Source organism: Sapajus apella, unplaced genomic scaffold (assembly GCF_009761245.1).
Source record: "Sapajus apella isolate SASKATOON/1434 unplaced genomic scaffold, GSC_monkey_1.0 scaffold24, whole genome shotgun sequence".
Taxonomy (NCBI): Eukaryota; Metazoa; Chordata; class Mammalia; order Primates; family Cebidae; genus Sapajus; species Sapajus apella.
The window spans coordinates 9,206,552-9,228,313 of record NW_022436964.1 but is presented as its reverse complement, the minus strand read 5'-3'; the positions used below and the strand labels follow the sequence as shown (position 1 = coordinate 9,228,313).

Genomic DNA, 21,762 nt, shown 5'->3' with positions numbered 1-21,762 from the left:
TCCTTTTTTTGTAATATAGTAGGAACGTAATACAGCAATTCCTACTGTATTACAAAAAAAAGGAATGCCAAAATATGTATATAGAAGTAGCCGGGGTCTGTCTCAAACTTTTCAAGCCCTTCTGAAACCCTATATTATTCCTTAAGATATTTTTTTTCTCCTCTTTTAATCCAGCCTATATATGTATATATCGACAGATAGATAGATAGATAGATAGATCTTATTTATAGGTCCAGTTTGTTCTTAAATGATTTGTAGTTTTCCAATCATTGGAGGAAATAAGGAAAAATGAAAGGCAGTGCAAAGTGTTATCTACAAATTGTGTCACAAATTTGCTGTATCATCATGTACCCGGAATGACTTGGCTGTGCATCATTAACTTGTAACAGATTTAAACTAATTATTAACTCAACCAGATGGATTTACTTGAGTGTTATCATAAAGGGCTCTGAGATGTGAGAGTATGACAGAGTTCCATAAAATTTATTGCTTGAATCTTGCTGGATCCAGTGTTCCATTAAAGCACTGCCTTTTGCCCCCGCAGTACCACGTCGGATTTGGTTGTTACTTACCATCAGGAACAGTGTGTTTAAATTAATGGTAATGTATTTGTCTTGAAAGAAATGCCACTTCCAACAGTCCATGGCTTTACAGGAGCCCTAATACTAGTGTCCTAAAATATAAACGACCCTTAGGTAGTTTTAGATGACCCAGTGACCTAAAACCCAGTGATTATTGGTTTTTAGAGTTGGGAGCAAGAATGTCACCTGGCCCCCTCATTGTAAAAATGAAAAATCTAAGTCCTCTATCAGTATGGAGAGAATACTGAACTGGTATTTAGCAGACCTGAGTTCCAGTATCTTCAAGCTCTGATTTTGAAAGCAGCTCCTGAGTTGCCTCATTAATAGCATAGAGAAGCTTTTCTATTACTCAGGAACCTCAGTAGGAGGTATATATTTCTTTAATAATTCTTGCTAATAAGCTTTGTATTTATCAGGACCTGTATTTCTTTAGGAGATACGTGTGTGGGGAAAATTGGTCAAGAGAGTTAGCCTGTATAGGTATATAGCATAAGCCAATAATTCAATTTTAGAATTTTTTTTCTTAGTTCTGTGAAAATCTGACTTTTACACCTCTTTGATTAAACTGCCTTGCTAAGAAATGATAAATATTCCATGCTTTGACACAGCGAAAGGTGTGAGGAATAGTTTGCTGTTCTACCTTGGTGACTTTAGGAATAAGGTAAATGATTGATTGAATGGCTAAAAGATGCCCATCTTGGTGTGTCCCTTGGAACCAGAGAACTCTTTCCTAGGGGAAGTTAGAGGGCTCATCTTGGGGAGGTGTGCATGGTGATGACTTTTCAAGTAGGAATGTGACTATGTTATAATGGGGATGCCTTTACCCATGACTGCAGTGCTAAGGGCCAGCAAGCTAACCTTGGCTTTCCTTGGCTGATCGTGACTGTATTATATGGCTTGTGAAATTGTGTGATGAGGAGTAAGTTGCTGCATCTATCATATTGAGCAGCCTGTTCTGTTTATGCATCTGTAGAAGTTATACAGTAACTAAAACAATAGAATAGAGACGTATCTGCATATGTAATGCAGTCACTGTTAAGAATCCAAATTAACGTGATACATTTGAAATAGAAGAAAGTGCTTTGTGGCTGTGGAAACCATCTTTATCACTTTAATTTGTTGGGGCTTTAAACCTTTTTCACAACTTAGTGACAGACTGTTGGCGTGTTAAAACTAAGAGGGTTGGTTGAGGGATAACATGGGGAGAAATGCCAGATATAGTATGCACCTAAAGTAAAATAAATGAATTAAAAAAAAAAAAACTAAGAGGGAGGAAAACTTGTGAAGCCCTGTTCTTCCACTAAATTACCTGTGTGTATTTGAACAATGCAAATGTAACAATCAGGCAATATCCAGTGTTTGGATATTAAAGTAATTCATGGATTGATTTTCAGTCATGTAGAAGCCTCTGATAGAAGCTTTTTATATATAGCTCCACCATGCCCAGCTAATTTTTGTATTTTTAGTAGAGACAACATTTCCCCATGTTGGTCAGGTTGGTCTCAAAACTCCTAACCTCAGGTGATCTCCCTGCCTCAGCTTCCCAAAGTGCTGGGATTACAGGCATGAGCCACTGCACCTGGTCGCTTAATATATATTAAATGCACTCTTTCTTCACTTATGCAGATATGTGGGATTGTCCAGATAAGTACATGTTTTGAGTTACTACAAAAGTCTCTAAATGTTGCAGTGATTCTTTTGGTAAAACACTGTATTGAGTTTATCTTTTAGGTTAACAGTAAGTACTTAGGAATGATGGGAGAGAAATGCTTAGAACTCAAATCTAGTAATGTAGTGCTGAAAGTTACTTCTTTTTTTTTTTTTTTTTTTTTTTTGAGACAGAGTCTGGCTCTGTCGCCCAGGCTGGAGTGTGCGATCTCGGCTCACTGCAACCTGTGCCTCCCAGGTTCAAGCGATTCTCCTGCCTCAGCCTCCCAAGCAGTTGGGACTATAGGCACGTGCCACCAGGCCTGGCTAATTTTTTTTATCTTTTGTAGAGATGGGGTTTCGTCATATTGGTCAAGCTGATCTTGAACTCCTGACCTTGTGATCTGCCCACCTCAGCTTTCCAAAGTGCTGGGATTACAGGCATGAGCCACTGCTCTGCTTCCGTTCAAGAAGTTACATGTTTTTAAACATCCCATATAACTTTCTTTTTTTTTTTTTTTTTGAGACGGAGTCTTACTCTGTCACCCAGGCTGGAGTGTGGTGGTCCAATCTCTGCTCACCGCCACCTTTGCCTACCAGGTTCAAGCAATTGTCCTACCTCAGCCTCTCGAGTAACTGGGATTACAGGCGCCCACCACGATGCCCAGCTAATTTTTGTATTTTTAGTAGGGACAGGCTTTCATCATGTTGGCCAGGCTGGTCTCGAACTCCTGACCTCAGACGATCCACCCGCTTCACCCCCTCAAAGTGCTGATCTAACTTTCTCTTTTATGGATACAAACATTTATTTGGTAGGCATAGTGGCCATTTAAACTCTCTGTTTTGGGTTTGTTTGACATATATTTAAACTAAGCAAGCTGGTGAGATAAAGGTCAGTGGACTTTTTACATTAAGAAAGAAAATTAAGAGCTTAGGACTTTAAAGCCAGGCTCAGAAATTGTTGAGATAAAGATATTAATCTTAAAGTTAATCAGGTCAGGGTTGAAACTTTAATAAAAATTGAAAATATGACTCTAATCACCAGTTACGATATACTTTAGCATTTAGCCTATTTAGGTTTAATCTAGTATAGTGAAAATAGCACTTAGCTTGGTGTCAGAAAAATCTTGTTTCTTTCTCTTGCTATTAGCATAGACTTGGGTAAATTACTGAATTTAGCTGAGCCTCAGTGTTATTATTTCAAAAATGGAGATTATAACTTATTCATTCTGTAAATGTTTATTGGGCAACCACTCTATCCCAGCCATTGTGATAGGTGCTGGCAATATAGTCGTTTTTGTTTGTTTGTTTGTTTTTGAGAATAGAGACTTGCTTTGTAGCCAGGCTAGAGTGTATTGTGGTGCAGTTTTGGCTCGCTGCAACCTCTGTCTCCCAGGTTCAAACGATTCTCCTCCGTCAGCCTCCCAAGTAGCTAGGACTATAGGTGCATGCCACCAAGCCCAGCTAGTGTGTGTGTGTGTGTGTGTGTGTGTGTGTGTGTGTGTGTGTGTGTATGTTAGTAGAGGTGGGGTTTCACCATGTTGGCCAGAATGGTCTTGATCTCTTGACTTCGTGATCCGCCTGCCTTGGCCTCCCAAAGTGCTGGACTTACAGGCGTGAGCCACCATGCCGGGCCTATTGCCCTGTTTTTAAAGTGAGTAAGAAAATAAACAGCCTGACCAGATAGAGAGTAACTGGGGAAGGCGATTTAGCAGAGAGGCAAAAGAAGACTTTGACTTCTGAAGAACTGATATTTGAGAGCTTAAAAGCTTAAAAAATGAGAAGGAATTAAGAAGCAAGAGATCGGCCGGGCGCGGTGGCTCACGCCTGTAATCCCAGCACTTTGGGAGACCGAGGCGGGCGGATCACAAGGTCAGGAGATTGAGACCATCCTGGCCAACATGGTGAAACCCCGTCTCTAAAAATACAAAAATTAGCTGGGCGTGGTGGCGCATGCCTGTAATCCCAGCTACTCAGGAGGCAGAGGCAGGAGAATTGCTTGAACCCAGGAGGCGGAAGTTGCGGGGAGCCGAGATTGTGCCCCTGCACACAAGTCGGGGGACGGAGGGAGACTCTGTCTAAAAAAAAAAAAAAAAAAAAAAAAAGCAAGAGATCGTGAAAAAGGGAATTCCAGGCAGATGGGGCACAAGTGTAAGGGTTCTGAGATGGGAAGGAGGCCCGTGGGTTGGTGTACAGTGAGTGAGGGCCAGGGGAGGTGGTAGGGGATGATATTAGACAGGTAAATGGAAGCCAGCTATGATAGTCCCTTGGGTCAAATAAAGGTATTTTTGATCTAATTATAAAAGTAACAGGAAGTAATTGACAAGTTTTACAAAGGGGTGATATTATCTTACATAAAACAGTGTAAGGGAAAGCACTTTAAAGGTGGGAAAAGCATATGAATCTAAGCAGTTAATATTGATGTTACATAGGATAAGACAGACAAAGCCATGTGGCCTGATGAGTTATTTATCCTGTTTACAAGGTTGTAAAACTGTTGCAATGGGCAATCACATATGGTGCTGAAACAGACAGATAATCCAAAACACTTGGCATTTTTATATGTTTTGGGAGCAAGTGTGTGTGAAGGTGAAAGGCAGCAGATCTATCTTGGTAATATTTTAATTAAGCTGATATTCAGATTTTTGTTGCTTTGAGCACGCATCTACTGAAGTACCTTGTGTCACCTGGGAGCTAGCATCAGATTCAATATTTGCCCCTAGGCAATTCAAAGAGTAGATAGTTCATTTATGCAGAATCGGGAATTTATAGTCCATGGATATCATGGGCAGATAGTATGGTAAAGCAGAACCCCAAGAGGAAACATTGATAATTTAATGCAAATAAAGCCTTGCTTTACACATTGCACGTATCTGCTGATATAATTGTAAAGATATTTAGGACTACTTTATTCATCTTGCTTGTGTTTGATGAACTCGTGTTAAGCCTGGTAAGAATAACATTTTGCTACTGAGATATCTGTTGGGATATCTAAACATTTTACTTGAAAAGAGGAAGGAAAATTCAGAAATTATTATTGGTCCTTCTATTTAGGAAGTAGAAGCTAAGAAGATCAACCATCTAAAGTAGAATGTGGCAGGGTCTAATGGTTATAGGAAGACAAACTTTTAATTTTTAATAGTTACAATTATTAGTATGCATGTCATCTGGGAATTTTTAGTTCTGAAATTTTAGTCACTTGGTTATGAAGCGAACTGAGTTTCTCAAGATAGTCTCTTATAGGTAACTATACTTTTAATACTGTGAACATTATTAATGTTTTTCATTATCTTCTGGATTTGAGTTTGGATAAAACTCTTCTTGAAATCTCATGTCATTTTAAACAAAGATTGGTCCCATGACATTATAAGAGAATAAAAATTAATATAGATTGGGTGAGAATATGGGGGGTATATTTGTGCATTATCTTGACTGCACAGGTCAGGATAGATGATAATATGCTTGCACCCTTTGTTGAATGTTGCTTCATCAACCCTCTTGGTGACCTCTTTCTCACCTCTTGGACTGAGTTGGCTGAGCAGGTGATGACTAGATTCTGATTCAGTTAGGGTGGAGCTCATTCATGTGCATTTCTGCCAAGCTCATAGGCGATGCCAGTGCTGCTGGTCCAATGCCTCTGGCCCCAGGGCCGCACTTTGAGAGCCACTGACTTATAGATTTTCTTACTTATTTCAAGACATTTATATTAGGTGTTGTATGGCTGATAGCACTTAGGAGACACCAAGCTACATACACCTTCTCATCTTTGTTTCAAAATTACCAGACTGTTTTTTCAGTTTACAGGAGCTCCAAATGACTCCATCATGTAGCATAATTGTTTGTATTTTGTTGTGACTAAGATGGTTATGTTGATGGAAAGCAGCACTTTACTAGAAATGCTGAACTATTTGATTTGTTTCATAAAAGGAAAGCTTTACATATTGTAAATGATTCTCAAGGTTGCTTTTTGCCCTGTATAATTCCAAATGTTGACGTGGTTGCTATGGCTTCAGGGAAGTTCTTCAACTGAACAACATCAGTTTGATAATATATTTTAATGTAAACAACTTCTTAACATTTTGCCTTTTCTTTTGCATTATCTTTCCGAGTAGTTTTGATGACTGGGCTTTTCTCTATAGAGTTAAAAAAAAAATCAGGTTTATTGAGGTGTCATTTGCATACAGTAAAATTAACTGTACAGTTCTGTGTGTTTTGACAAATGCATATGGTTGTATAGCCACCACCATAAGAAAGATGTAGAAAAATTCCTTTGCCTCGAAAAGCTCCCTTGTGCTGCTTCGTGGTCAGCCTTTTGCTTCACCTCCCACCTTTCATCCCTGGCAGCTGCTAATGTGTTTTCTGGTCTACCTTGCCTTTTCCAGAAGGTCATATAAATGGACTAACACAGTAAGCAGCCCTTTGAGTTTTGTTTTTTCCTTTGTTATAATGCATCTGAGATTCATCCTTGATGAGTTAATCAATAGTTTGCTCCTTTTACTGATGAGTAGTATTACATTGTATGGATGTACCAGTTTATCTGTTCCCCAGTTGTGGGGCATTGGATTGTTCCCAGTTTTTGGTGATTATGACTAAAGCTGGTCTAAGGTTTTGAGTGAACGTTAAGTTTTTATTTTTCTTGGGGGACATAGGAGTAGGATTTCTGGATTGCATATTAAGTGAATATTTTTATTTATTTATTTATTTATTTATTTTTGAGTTGGAGTTTTGCTCTTGTTGCCCAGCCTGGAGTGCAGTGGTGCAATCTTGGCTCACCGCAACCTCTGCCTCCTGGGCGATTCTCCTACCTCACCCTCCTCAGTAGCTGGCACCACCACGCCCACCGCCACACCCAGCATGCACCACCACGCCTGGCTAATTTTATATTTTTATTAGAGACAGGGTTTGTCCATGTTGGTCAGGCGGATCTCGAATTGCTGGTCTCGAACTCCTGACCTCAGGTGATCTACCCACCTCGGCCTTCCAAAGTGCTGGGATTACAGGCATGAGCCACCATGCCTGGCTGTGAATATTTAATTTTATGTGAAACTGCCAAACTGTTTTCCAAGTATTCCCAGCAACAACATATGACTGTTCCACTTACTGTACATCCTCATCATATTTGATATTGCCATTTTTTCTTTTATTTTTATCTATTTTGATAGATGTGTATCTGCGATCTCTTTAATTAATACAACAAACCAATAGCTGCCAACAGTGGCTGAACCTCAGGAGCTATAAAAATAGGACCCAACCTCCTCACATCTGCTCAGATGCAGAACTTCACATCTGGTTAGAAGCCTCATCCACTTCCCCTCTGCCATCATCCACAGATGCTGCTGCTCTTCCCTTGCCCTGGGCCCACTTTTGTGGTCACCACAGTGCAAGGGCTAACTCTGCCAATCCCTAGAAGGACTCAGATGGGGACAAGTGAACAAAAAGCATCTCTGGGCTGGGCATGGTGGCTCACTCCTGTAATCCCAGTACTTTGGGAAGCTGTAGTGGGTGGATCACCCGAGGTCATGAGTTCAAGATCAGTCTAGCCAACACGGTGAAACTCTGTCTCTACTTAAAACTAAAAAAATTAGCCAGGTGTGGTGGTGCGCACCTGTAGTCTCAGCTACTCTGGACACTGAGGCAGGAGAATCTCTTGAACATGGGAGGCAAAGGTTACGGTGAATCCAGATTGCACCACCGCACTCCAGTCTGAGAGATAGAGCAAGACTCCATCCCAAAACAAAGAGGCACCTCTCAACTGAACAGCCATTAGCAAAGATATGGGGGAAGCTTCTCTTCCTAATAGGGTTTTTAAACTTGGTGTGACAAGGCCATAAGCTGTCTTGAGCTAGTCTCTATCACTTTTTTTTTTTTTTGCCTGACTTCAGGAGTTCGAGACCATTCTTGGCAACATGGCAAAACCCTGTCTCTACTAAAAATACAAAAACTAGTTGGGCATGGTGGTGCATGCCTGTAATCCCAGCTACTCTGCAGGCTGAGGCACAAGAGTGACTTGAACCTGGGAGGTGGAGGATGCAGTGAGTGGAGATTGCATCACTACACTCCATCCTGGGCAACAAAGTGGGACTCTGCCTCAAAAAAAAAAAAAAAAAGCTATAGAGCTGAAAATAGACTCTATTTACCAGTATGATAAAATACAGTTCTGAATCTGATTATACGTTATACATTCAAATACATATTTTCTAAATTTTTTTTTGATGGGAGAGAGGGCTTTTGGAATCATTAATGGAAGGCACAAAAGAATGAAACATGCCACTTACATTCGTTTTAAAATAAAAAAATGATTAGAGATTTTTCTCATTTAAGCTTATTTTAATGAACTAGACAGGAATAATTTAATGGAGATTGCAGGATTCAGGGTAAATGTTTCTATTTCTGCCAAATTAGATGGATGAATTAGAACAGTAGTTTGTCACCTTGTCTACATGTTAGAATCACCTAGAAGGTTTTTAAAAAGAAAGTACCGATGCCCTGGCCTTAACTGAGACCCTAAGTCAGAATGAGGGTCTCTGGGGCAGGTATGCGGGGGTGGGGTCTGGGTTGGCGGTCCCCTGGCATTATTACTTTTTAAAGTCCTCACATAATTCTAATGCATAGACAGCATTGAGCATCTCTGGACCTAAAGAGAAAATGTATTGTTCTAGGTGATAATTCTAGCAATGTTTTCACCTATAAAAATAGGTACTCTTTTCTGTTTATTTCCATATATGTGGCACTGCTTTAGGTGGCTGAGATCATGGTACAGAAAAGAGTGCAGACCCTGTTTTCAGACGTGTATTCTTTCTTTCAGCCTCTCTTGAGCTCTCTGGGGTGTGTGTGTGTGTGTGCGTGTGTGCGTGTGTGTATGTATGGGAGATGTATGTCTTAAAAACAGGTGGGATAGCTTAAATATTAAACCATAATTTCCTTTAGTTTCTCCAGAAATTACTTGCAGATGGGTTTTGAAGAACTTTGTGTAAGAATAGCTGACTATAAATAGCAGTAATACCTCTTATCTGAGGAATAGAGTACATGGATTATTTTACATTAAGGATATAATTACTCATTTTGGACAAAAATGGATTGAAGAAAATAAAAGCATAATGTCATTTCCAGGTTATTCTTAAAAAGCTGTTACAAATGTACTGTTAGTTGAATGTTGAACCCAGTCCTTATCTGTAGTGTGCTAATATGAAAATTTATTTGAGTACTCTGGGGAGAAATGTTCTAATGCAATAGAGGACATACGTTTCAAACTCACAGTTGACCCCATGGGGTTGGCAAAATCAAGTCAGGACATTATGTTTACATCAACAAGGACTGTGTTTTGTTCACTCTATCTGCAGTGTCTTTGGATCACTGTTTGGCACATAATACACACTCAATTAATAGATGAATGCCTGAGCCTATAAAAGCATTAGTAGGGTAGAGAAAATGAAATTCAACATTTGACAGCAATATAGATTTCTATCATTTATATGTACGTTTAAAAAATTAAAGTATAGACTTTAATTTGGTTCTCCTCTTGGAGGAGAACCAAGTTAAAAAAAGTTCCCAAGGATTATTTATGCTGCTAAAGTATTCTAATTTTAAGCTACTTTTTTAGAAGTACACTACCAAGGGAGGTCATGGTATCATGGAGTCTATCCCAACTCCTTCTTACCTGGAGTTGAGATGTGTTATGTTTTGGGCTCTAGGCTTTCTGAGGAGATATTACAGATGGCTTGACTAGGGGAAGTAACCTGCAAAAGCTTGTTAGATGAGAAGAAAAATGGAGAAACTTGGATGTTTGTCCAGAAACAAGGAAGATCCCGTGGGGATGCGTTGGCTGTCTGCCATGTAGAAGAGGGATGATGCTATTGGGTTAATGCTTTGAGTAGTCAGTGCATCTAGGCTAATTATTGGGAATAACTTTCTAACAAATTGGCTGCCCCAGAAAACGCAGCACCCTAGCCAATTGGAAGGAAGCATTTCTGCATCCAGTGGGGAAGGACAGGGCAGACTAAAGTCTTATAAAAGTGCTTTCCAACTCTGAGACTCTATGATTTGCTTTGAGGCAAATCTCATGTCCCTTGTGAGTAGTTGGGCACACCATCAGATTTTCACTTGAACCTGGGAAAATCTGATGCTCATTCAATTTGCTGTGTTGTAAGTTGAGTTTCCTTAGTGAAAGCATTGTATCTGTTTCTTGTCTGCTCAGGATTCGTAATGAAGATGGTTTTGATTACCTGCTTGTAAGGTAAACTATGAGGACTTAGATTTTTCTGTACTCTATTCCGGTGGCTTTTGATAAAATAATTAGGCCTCATATTAGTGAGGGAAAGGAGGTGAGATAGGGTGGGGGATACTCTGTTAGCATGCCCATAGAATTGAATCTGGCTCTACAGAACCCTTTGAATACATTTGAAATAAAATCAAAGTGCTGTGCCTGGGAAAAGCATAGATTTTTGGAGTGAGGCTGACCTGGCTTCAAATCCTGGCTTGGACACTTCTTTATCTGGCCATGTTACTTAACTTTTAGGTTTAGAGTCAGTTTCTTTGTCCCCAAAATTAGTGTAATTCTTCCTCCTTTGCAGGGTTGTTGGGAAGATTAGACATACTGTAGCGAAAGCATGCAGCAAGTGGGAACTTTTATTGGTAGTTGTATTAATTACACAGTGGCTTTGAATAGATAAGCCATTCACTAGTTCTATTTTTCTAGGCAGGTTGCTTCATTTTGGACTTCAGTTTGTTTTGAGGATTAAGCAAGATCAAGATCATGTGAGGAAAGTGCTTAGCAGAGTACCTGTATTGCTATAGCTATATTGGTATAACTATTTGGAAGTTGATAACCAAATACCCAGGGATTCCTGAAAATTACAAAGAATAAAAAGGCACCAAATTCTAATAGTCTGTCTAGTTTCATTTCCTTTTCTTATGGGTGTCTCCTGAGGTACTAGTTCTACCTTGTGTTAGGTTCCTATTGCTGCTGTAATAAATTGCTACACACTCAATGTCTTAAAACAATACAAATTTATTATCTTGTGATTTTGGAGGCCAGAAGTCCTAATCTAAAATTGAGATACTGGCAGGGCTGTGCTCCTTCTGGAGACTCTAGAGGAGACTATTTCCTTGTTTTTTCCAGCTTCTAGAGGCTATCTGCATTCCTTGGCTTGTGGCCCCTTCCACCGTCTTCAGAGCCAGCAGCATAGCATTTTCAAATCTCTCTCCTATCTCCGCTTCCATCTCTTTCTTTCTGACCTTGGCTTTGGTTATTACATCTCCTTCTCTAATTGCTGCCTCCTCTTTTCTTTATAAGGACCCTTTTGATGATATTAAACCCCATCTCAAGATCCTTAACTTAATCACACCTGCAAAGTCTCTTTTGCCATAAAGGTAACATATTCACAGGTTCTGGAGGTTAGGATGTAGACATTTGGTGGGGAATGCTAATCAGCCAACCACATACCTGCATTTCTTGGAGATCAGACAGCTGAAATCATAGAGATTATACATCCTTCCATCCTTCCTTGAGCATCCTGATTTAAAAACATGTACACAGTAGTGATTTTGCCTTGAATGCCCTCTAATACCATTCTCTGAAGAGCTCAAAAGCTGAGCCTGAACCTGAAGGAATTTAGGAAGGAATCAAGGATTCTCTGAATGATTGACTTGAAACTAAAGTCTAAGAAAAATAGCTTTTGTGTCATTGTGTGGCATTCTACTACCTGTTGCAGTAGCATTTACAAATCTTGGTGTCAGGGTATTGTGCTTGCTTTGGAGTCAGGCTGACATGGTTTCAAATCCTGGCTTGGACACTTTGAGATGAAGGTATGCCTTAAAGATACTTTATTGCCAACATGAAAACAGTAATGTAAGTTTTCTGGGGCCAGCAGTATAACCAGGTATGAAGGCCAGGATCCTTGCCCCCCCCCCACCTCTCCCGCCCCCGAGAACAGGAATGACCTCTCTCTTACTCTTGGAGGTACCTGGCAACTCTCTTTTTGCCTCTGCTCAAAGTACATGGAAATATTCCTAGAAAATATCCCCTCTCTATACAACTCTTAGAAATACAGTTTTCTGGACAATTGTTGAGATCTCTGGATAGCTGTAGTTTTAAGTTCATCCTTAGAAACTTTATATTTCAAACATCTTTTAGAGTAGTTAAGAGCATACGCTCTGGAATTAGGCTGCCCACCATCAACCTTAGCTTCATTCTTTAACTGTGGCCTTAGGCAGGTTCTTCCACTTGGTGAGCCTCTGTTTTCTGATGTGTAGGCTAGGAATAATGATACCTGCTGATACTGTTGTGAGGCTTCAGTGAAGTAATAGCTGGTTGTACTCCATAAATATTAGCAGTTCATCAGATTACTGCATTTCCTTGACTTCTGACTTGCTGTTTTAAAATTAATTCAGTAGCCTTGGTGTAAATATCATTTTTGTTCAGTGATTTGAAGGACCCCTTAACTGTGATGGGATGAGGGAGGTGACTGAGAAATATAAAGACAGACTTTGATGATTATGTGGTTATTGATGATAGGTATATTTTTATTCATTCACCATTTATTTATTAAGCATAGAGCATATGTTACATTATATGTCAATGATTTACCCAAAAAGGGCTATAAAAGAATGAGCAAGAAACTTTCCATAAGGCTGAGAGACACGCCCACTGTTATTTTGAATTTCGCTATGTCAGGGGCCATTCATTCATTGCTTTATTCTACTGATTTATTGAGTGTGCCTGGCACTGTTAATAGGAGCTGAGACTAATCCAGCAGTGAATAAAATAAAAATTCCTTCCCTTATGGGGCTAACATTCTAATGGGAAAGACCAACAATAAACGGGCCACATAACGAGAAACATATATGTTATGTGGGGATAAGTGTTATAGAGAAAAATAAATCAGGACATGGAGTATCCAGAGGGGCAACAGTCATTTTAAATTAAGTCATCACAGAAAGCCTCCCTGAGAAGGTGGCCTTTGAGAAGTGAGGAAGTGAAGCCTGGAGATTTCTGGAGGAGCATTTCAGGAAGAAGAAGGCAGGTGCAATGGTCCCAGGGTTGGGAGTGCTCTTGGTGACTGAAGAAAGCAATCATGGCCTCTTTCTCATGGATTCTCCTTTGAATGTTATGAAGTCTAGAACATAGAGGGCAAGTAGTTACAATTATTACATTCTCACATTTAGCGATGTGCTGTGGAAACATCACACTTAAATTTTAATGAAGAGAAAGCAGTATCTCATGCACTGCCTCTGTAACTTTCTGTCTAAATCAGAAATGAGTTTAACAAGCGGACGTTTCAGACTTTTCACTTTTGAGTATTGGAAAGAGGTTGGTCAACAAGAGCAATAGTCTTGATGACTTGGTTCTTCCCCATCTCACCTGAGCAGGTAGGAACAGGTATGAGCTGGAGGACATCGGCTCCACATCACGGATTCTTCCGTTTCCCGATCTTTAAGTCACCCTATGGACTGCAAAGAGATAACCAGAATTCAGAAAAGGGGAATTTGTAACTTTTTTGACATCATTGGTTATTGAGGTATAATTTACATATCCCAAATGCAGTCATTCCTGTATATAGTTGGCTGAGTGTTGACAAGTGTATAAATGCAGTGGTGTGCTGATAAATAGTTAATTGGCTTTTATGGAGAAAAGAAAGCCCTAATTTGTGACCTTTGCCAGTTTTTTGTGATGTAAATACTTCTATCCTTGTTGATGTGAAGTCATCAACCTGCTGTCACTGAATATGGTGCTGGGAAAAGATGTGTTTGGATGTTGGAAGCCAATGAGAAGGAGCTGTTTGTTTCCAGCATACACCTTTGCGCTTTTTACTCATGAAATTACCATCACAATCAAATTGCAAAACGTTCTCAGCATGGTTCTCCAGGTATCTCCCAGTTCCTTTCCATTCCACACCCAGGCTATCAGTGTTCTGTTTTCTGTCACTATACAGTGGGTTTATCAGTCCTAGAATTTCATGTTAATGGAATCATGTAGTGTGCATGTTTTTGTGTTAGCATATTTTGAAATGATGATTGCCTGTTCCTCTTGTTTTTCATTACTGAGTGGCATTTTATTATATGCCATGTGATGTTCTATTTTATCCTATTCCATTTTATACTTTATAAAAATAAATTCTGGTACATTTATTTTTTGATTCATCTATAGATGGACATTTGCATTGTTTCCAGTTTGGAGCTACTAATAAGAAAATTCTGTGAACATTTGTGTATGAGTTTTGTCTAGAAATAATGTCTTAATTTCTTTTGGGGAAATACCTAGAAACAAAATGTCTAGATCATGAGGAGAGAGTGCTTGTTTCATAAATGGCCAAGTGGTTTTCCAAAAATGTTGAACAATTTTATACTCCCTGTTAGCAACATATGAGAGTTCTCATGCCACACATCTCATTAAAACTCGGTATTGCCTGTCTTGTTAATGTTAGCCGTTCTAGTGTGTGTGCAGTGTTATTATGAGTTTAATTTACATTTGAGCATCCTTTCATGTGTGTATTGGTCATTTGTATATCTTCTTTTATGAAGTGTCTGTTCAAACTTTTCCCCTTTGGTTAATTTGTTTGTAGAATGGAGGTAAATTACTTTTTAAAAAATGGGTACAGATTTGGAGGAATTTATACATTGAAGAAGGCAGGAGAGAAAACCAAGCAGAGAAGCAGCCCAAGAGAACTGACAGGTTCCTCAAGGTAGCCACAATGCTGGTGACCCCACCCCCAGTGCTTCATAACTAGGTGACCAACTGTCCCTATTTCAGCACTGAAAAATCCTGTGTCCCAGGAAATACCTTAGTCCCTTAGGCAAACCCTCTGCGGAGATTGGTTGGTTACGTTGAAGAGCTATGTACAAGGATGCTGCAGACTCTGTGCCAGGAGTCATTAGACTGGTGAGGGGTTTTGCTGCATGCTCAGGTGAAGCTGTCGGCGGGCAGTGATTTCTGAAAGGCCACACAGCTCCTCCTCAGGGGCAAAGCCAGTGTAACAAGTGGGTCTCAGCTCTCTGTTCAGAAGTCATCAGCTTGCTTGTGATATGAACATTTAAGAACATTGGGAAGGTTCCTTCCTGCTGCTAGAAACAAAAGTAAACCAAAAACTTCAGTGACTGTATTTTTGAAATTACAAACTCTGTGAACTCATTTGTTTGGCTTAAGTTTTAATTTTCTGATCGAATGCAGGTATCTCTGAAAGAACTGAAACATTGAGTCTACCAGTCATTTATTAGTATAAACTAGTTTACAATGCCTTTCCTAAGAACATACTTTGGTTCTAGAAAGAATAGAGATATGAAAATTCCAGGTGCAAGGGTGATGGTCCACCACTCAGGAAGAAAAAGCACAAAAACGACCGAATCAGGAGCAAGAGATGAAATTCCTTGACTTAGTGTTGTGTACAAAGTTGCATTAGTGTGTGACGGTACAGAAGAGGAACGTTAGAGGGCCAGGAGGGAAGAAATTATTCTCTTTCCTTTATGTAGCTATCGTTACGGAAAAGGTTGGGCTTTACACTATTTGCTGTTGATTTTATACTTCATATACTCCTGTTGTTTCTGATTTATTTATAAGATGTCCCCATGTTAGTTATATATTGTTCCTTGTTTTAGTCCTTGCTGCTATGGCATAAGGTAACCACAATCAGCTTTTGTTTTACATTAGAAGCTAGATGGAATGCCTGCTTATAGATAATATCACTGCTCTGTTTTCATACACTGCTTTTCTTTTAAATAACTTCCAACATGTTGTGACATTTTTTTCTTAATGTTTATTAAATGCCCTCAGCATGCTTGGAGTATAAAGGGAATATAAAAGGAAGGAATATAAAAGACAATTCTCATCAATAAGGGACATGCATATTAATAGATGAGAGACATAAACATGCTTTTACATATAAATATGCTTTTACATATAAATAAATAAATATAAACATATATATATATGTGTGTGTATATATATATATATGTAATCCTAGAAGATGATATTTTTTGTTTGGTTGGGGCAGAATAATTGAATTAATGTGCTTTACTCTTTAGCTGTTGTCTTGCTAACAAAACAAAATAAAGACTAGAGATGCCTCAACCCACAACTTTGATAACGGTAACCTTGGGAGAGTTGGTACTGCAGTTAAGGTAGAACTAAACCATTTTTTCTGAAATTAGCCTTAACGTGATAATTCTTTGATACTCATACTGAGATTATGAGCTGCATGTAGCTCTACTGTATGTGGTTTTAGTAATTTATGGATTCTGATGTTTACGCCATTCATTCAGCAATCTTTTCTGAGATCCTCTTCTGTGTTGAGTCATGTTCTAGGAGCTGGGAATAAAATGGTGAGCAAAACAGATGTGTTCCTGACTCAGTGGAACATATGGGCTGATGGGCACACAGGCATTAAACCAGTAATTGTACTAATCAAGATATAACTAGAGGTGCATATTCTTAAGATTCTCTTAATATGAGATGATATAATTAATGAAACCGATCTTGCCTGGGGAGTTTTAGAAGACTTCCTGCTTGAGATAAGACACTAAGTATGAGGAAGAGCAGTCTAGCCGGAGAGGGTGGAGATAGGAGAGGTGCTGCAGGTAGAGGGAACAAAGAGCATGACACAGTCAAGGACTGAAAGGAAGGGCAGCATGGCCAGTGTGTTAGTTTTCTTGCTGCAGATAAAGACATACCCAAGACTGGGCAATTTACAAAAGAAAGAGGGTTTAATGGACTTACAGTTCCATGTGGTTGGGAAGGCCTCACAATCATGGAGGAAGGTGAAAGGCACATCTCACATGGCAGTAGACAAGAGAAGAGAATGAGAGCCAAATGAAAGGGGTTTCCCCTTAAAAAACCATCCTTTTTTTTTTTTTTTTTTTTTTTTTTTTTTTTTTTTTGAGACAGAATCTTGCTCTGTCACCCAGGCTGGAGTGCAATAGTGTGATCTCAACCTCCGCCTCCCAGGTTCAAGCGGTTCTCCTGACTTAGCCTCCCAAGTAGCTGGGATTATAGCATGTGCCACCATGCCCAGCTAATTTTTATATTTTTAGTAGAGACAGGGTTTCACCGTGTTGGCCAGGCTGGTCTTGAACTCCTGACCTCAAGTGAGCCACCCATCTCTGCCTCCCAAAGTGTGGGAATATAGGCATGAACCACCACACCCAGCTAATCTCTTAAGACTTATTCACTACCATGAGAACAGTATGGGGGAACCCACCCCTATGATTCAATTATCTCCCAAGGGGGCCCTCTCACAACATTAGGGAATTATGTGAGCTACAATTCAAGATGAGATTTGGGTGGGGACACAGCCAAACAATATCAGCCAGAGTACAGAGAAAATGAGGGTGAGTGTGATTTGAGGTGAGGCTAGAGAGAGAGGCTGGGCCAGACCATGCAGGCCCCTAGGTCAGAGGAGGATAATATTCTATTCAGTGAGTTAGATGAAGCTTACGGAATAGTTCCTGGCACAGTGTGAATAAAAGTTTAATGCAATATTATTATTCTGATTTACTTTTTAAAACTATATTATGAAATAATATTAATTGTTGACTGATACTATTTATTTTAAGAGCAAAGGGAAGCTACTAAAGGATTTTAGGCAGGATAGGACATAGAACACAGCCAGATTTGCATTTTGAAAACTTCATTCCAGCTGCTGGGTAGAAAACAGATATGAGAGGGGATTGTTCTGTGAGGATCTTCCTTATGGAGATTCTGTTTCTTTCCATGAGAACTACTGTATTTACCAAAGAAAGCTCTTGACAAAAGTTACAGAAGATGAAAACTCTAAGCTTCTTGGGATTTTAAGGTTTTCTTGTAAAGGATTATACAACTACTCCTGAATTCTACTCTTAGTTCTCTGGAATCTTAAAATGGGCCTGTAAATCCCTCCTTAAAACACTCCTGGAGGCTGGGGTTGGCATCTGTGCCCTCTTCCTCATTGTTCACTGCTGCTTCAGAGTCCAGGATCATTGAGATGAGAGGCTTCCCCGCCTTCATTCCCCAGTTGTTTGCAGAGTCCAGGATTTCATCTGTGTAGGTCAGAGCAGTTTCCACTTGAATCAAAAATGCGAGACTTAGACTTTCTTTCAAATCTTAATGATGAGACAGTCAATTACTGTGTAAAGCCCTAGTGAGGAGATGATTTCTAAATAGCACAGAAATTGAGTGGGATGATGGTTGAGAATGTGATGAAAACAAGGGAATGAGAAATAAACCTTTCATCTGGAAAAATTAACCTGGGCCAAGATTTTTTTTTTTTTTTTTAAATTAGGAAAGCTGAACTTTTGACTTGCCCCAATTGGAAAACATCCTGATGATAGTCATTATTTTAGGGCAGAGCCGTGGATGTCCTGGAGACATAGCCACTGTGGTATTTGCCCAAAGCATGTGAGTGTCAAAGAATGGAATCTGGGCTCTGCAGTGGTCTTGGAAATTAACTAGCCCAGAGTCCAATTTTATAGAAAAGGAAACAGTGACTTAGTGTATGTTATGTAGCTCCAGCGAATGTCTGCTGGAATTAGAACCAAGCTCTTCTGTCTTCAATGCATAGTTCAGTTTTCATTCTGTGATTCACATTTTATAATTGAGAAAATTTTATAACCGAGAAAATATGGTTGATTGAGGTTTTGCTAGCTGGTTTTTCCCAAAGTGGACAGGGGCTTATTTTCAAAGCCATTCTGAACAGACCTAACTGAGGAAAGGTGTATGTAAATAAGAGGACTAGAATGTTACAGAAATGGATAAGATAAAGTAGAAGCGAATGTTTTTATACAGGAAGCTTAGCTGATAGGTAGGATGTATGATTTTTGTTTTATTTTAGAAGTTACAATTTTACTTGAAGTTTTGCAATAAATGAATAAGAGCTATATATTTATACTGTCTACTGAAGTCAGAAACAAACGAAGTCATGTTATCTTTGTGAATGATCAATTGCTTAAGACATATTTCAAATTAACTATATAAATAATCTAACAAGGTCCTTCATTGTACATTTCTCAGAGCAAACAAAATGCAATGTGTTTTTATAACTAGATAGCTATTTGATTTTTCCCCCTCTTTCCCACATTTGGGTATGTATAGATTGATATAGAATTACTTAAAATGCTGCATATAAATTAAACATTAAAAGGAGATTTGGAGAGGCTAAGCTGCCCCATTATAATCTTGGGTTCTGCAGTCACTGCCTCAAGGACACTCCATTTCATACCACATGTCCTTCTTTTGAAAAGTGATCACCAAGGTTCAGGTAACATTTAAGCACAGCCAGCAGCTGCATAATTTATAGACCTTTTTTGTTTTGTGTTTCTTTTTAAATGAAAAACGGGAACACAGAATATGGTTTCCATACATTAATATCCTGGTTTTGTTCTTTCTTTCCCAACCCTTCCTCTGCAGATAGGGGCTCTGAAGGACTACTACCACTTCTACCATAGCAGGACGATTAAAAGGTCAGTTATCTCGAGCAGAGGGACCCACAGTTTCATTTCAATGGAACCAAAGGTAAGAAGAACCAGTTGGGTGGGGACCAAGAGGCAAAGCTTCTGCATTTTTCATTGGCGATGAAACACCAGGAGCTGATAACCAGCATGAAGGCTCAGATTTCTAGAACTGTCATATTATCCTTTGGTCTGGTGTCCGTACTTCCTCTTTAGACAAAAAATTGGCAGGGGCTTGATTTTTATGGATGTGCCATTCTCATCCCAGTTGTAGAGCAGCCCAGGGGTATCCATAGCTATGGGTTCTCATGGAGAACTGAGAGAGGCTGGGGGTGGGGAAGATAGAATTCGGTTGAGAATGATTGAAGTGCTAACAGTACCATGCTGTGTACCTATCTGAATACAAATCTGAGGTTGCATGAACTCCACAAAAGGAGGGGTTTCTTCCAGAAACCTTGGGTTAGGGTACAGATCGCCGTGAATCCTCGTGATTTTATCTGGCACTGATAGACCCTCATCATTGGCAGCCTAAGGACTAGACTCTGTCTGGAACAGGTGGGATACTGAGCACAGAAAGGGAAGAAGCTGATGTGCCCAGCCGTTTGGGTTTTACAGACAACATACCCCTGAGAGAGCCTAGAAGGAAGCATGCTGATGCTGGCCAGGCACGGTGGCTACGCCTGTAACCCCAGCACTTTGGGAGGCTGAGGCGGGCAGATCATGAGGTCAGGAGATCGAGACCACCCTGGCTAACACAGTGAAACCCCGTCTCCACTAAAAATGCAAAAAAATTAGCCAGGTTTGGTGGCGCATGCCTATAGTCCCAGCTAATAGGGAGTCTGAGGCAGGAGAATCGCTTGAACCTGGGAGGCGGAGGTTTCAGTGAGCCAAGATGGTGTCACTGCACTCCAGCCTGGGTGACAGAGTGAGGCTCTGTCTCAGATAAAGGGAAGCATGTGATGCTTAGGTTCTCCGGTGTTAGAGAGGTGGGGCAGCTTTGAAATGGGAGATGGAAAGCTGAGCTGTGTTAGGGAGAAACTAATTGCTGGCCACTAAGACTCTGAGGTCGAGTTAGGTATCTGCCCTTGGGAATCAAATTGGAGGAAGGAATGGACTTCTGACTGAGAACTAATTGGCCTCTCTGATGTGTCATGTAAAGGGGAAGAGGGTGCAGCTGCACCAACTTGCCCTAGTTTGTTTGTGGGCTCCCTGTGTATTATTTATTGTAGGATGTTCTTGCTTTTTTCCTCTCATTATAATTTGGGTTTGCCACAAGTACTTATTTTCAAATAAATCGGCAGGTAAGTCCCTACCAGTGAGCATAGCAATCTCAGCTAGAGATCCTTGAAAATTATATTTCTTATAATAAGTGAAAAGGCCTCTGTTTGAATTCATATGCAAATGAGGTCTGCAATATTGAGTCTTGCCCTCTGTTATGTGCTGTAGTTAGGCTTGTTTATTTTTTCTCTGGAATATTGTGGCACAGCGTTCATGATTGTGAAATTGTAACTTGGCTAAAAAAAGGCACATTTCTTCTAGGTCCCTATTTTCTGTGGGTTATAGGAACATCCACTAATACATTTCCATGGCCTGTGGATTGCATGCTTTTTCCTTCGTCACTATTCAGAATTGAATTTTTCTGGAAAGGCAATCAGTTTGGGACATTAGTGAATTAGCTGCATTTTTAAAACAAAGTCATATTTTTCATCTCAAACTTTTTTGAAGCTTTTCTTGAACTTTGGTATTGAAAATGATGCTAATTTCAGACCTCATACTAAAACAATGTGAATTTGAAAAACCAAGTACTAGTGGCTTGGGAAGTAAGAACAGAATGTTATAAGGCATTCTTTTCATGATGAAGGGTTTACTGAATATGAAGCTACGTCAATCCTCATTGTTATCTTAAGGCATCTTGGTGTTTATTTCTTCTTATCTTAGTGCATCATGTGGCTTATGCATGATCCAACAGACACCTTGTATGCTGGAACACATAGCATCTTTCAGGAGAGCAGAGCCTTTGCAGGCCAGTCCAGGGGTACATGCTGCACTCCCCTGCCTCCTCAGTAAAAAGGATCCCTTAGAGTAGAGCCACAACTTACTCTCCATTCCAGTGCCTTTTGCT

The 21,762-nt window shown here is 39.8% G+C and overlaps 1 protein-coding gene across 7 annotated transcripts in view; it reads left to right on the top strand.

Annotated features, from left to right (window-relative positions):
• PCSK5 (proprotein convertase subtilisin/kexin type 5) overlaps positions 1 to 21,762 on the top strand; it is a 463,699-nt gene that overhangs the window by 23,009 nt on the left and 418,928 nt on the right. For all 7 annotated transcript variants that reach the window (XR_004272619.1, XR_004272620.1, XM_032290888.1 and 4 more), the window contains exon 2: positions 19,600 to 19,704. Coding sequence is in view for 5 of the 7 variants with exons in the window: in XM_032290888.1 (XP_032146779.1) it covers positions 19,600 to 19,704 (105 nt within the window). In the remaining 2 variants the exon portion in view is untranslated. The remainder of the gene's footprint in view (positions 1 to 19,599; positions 19,705 to 21,762) is intronic.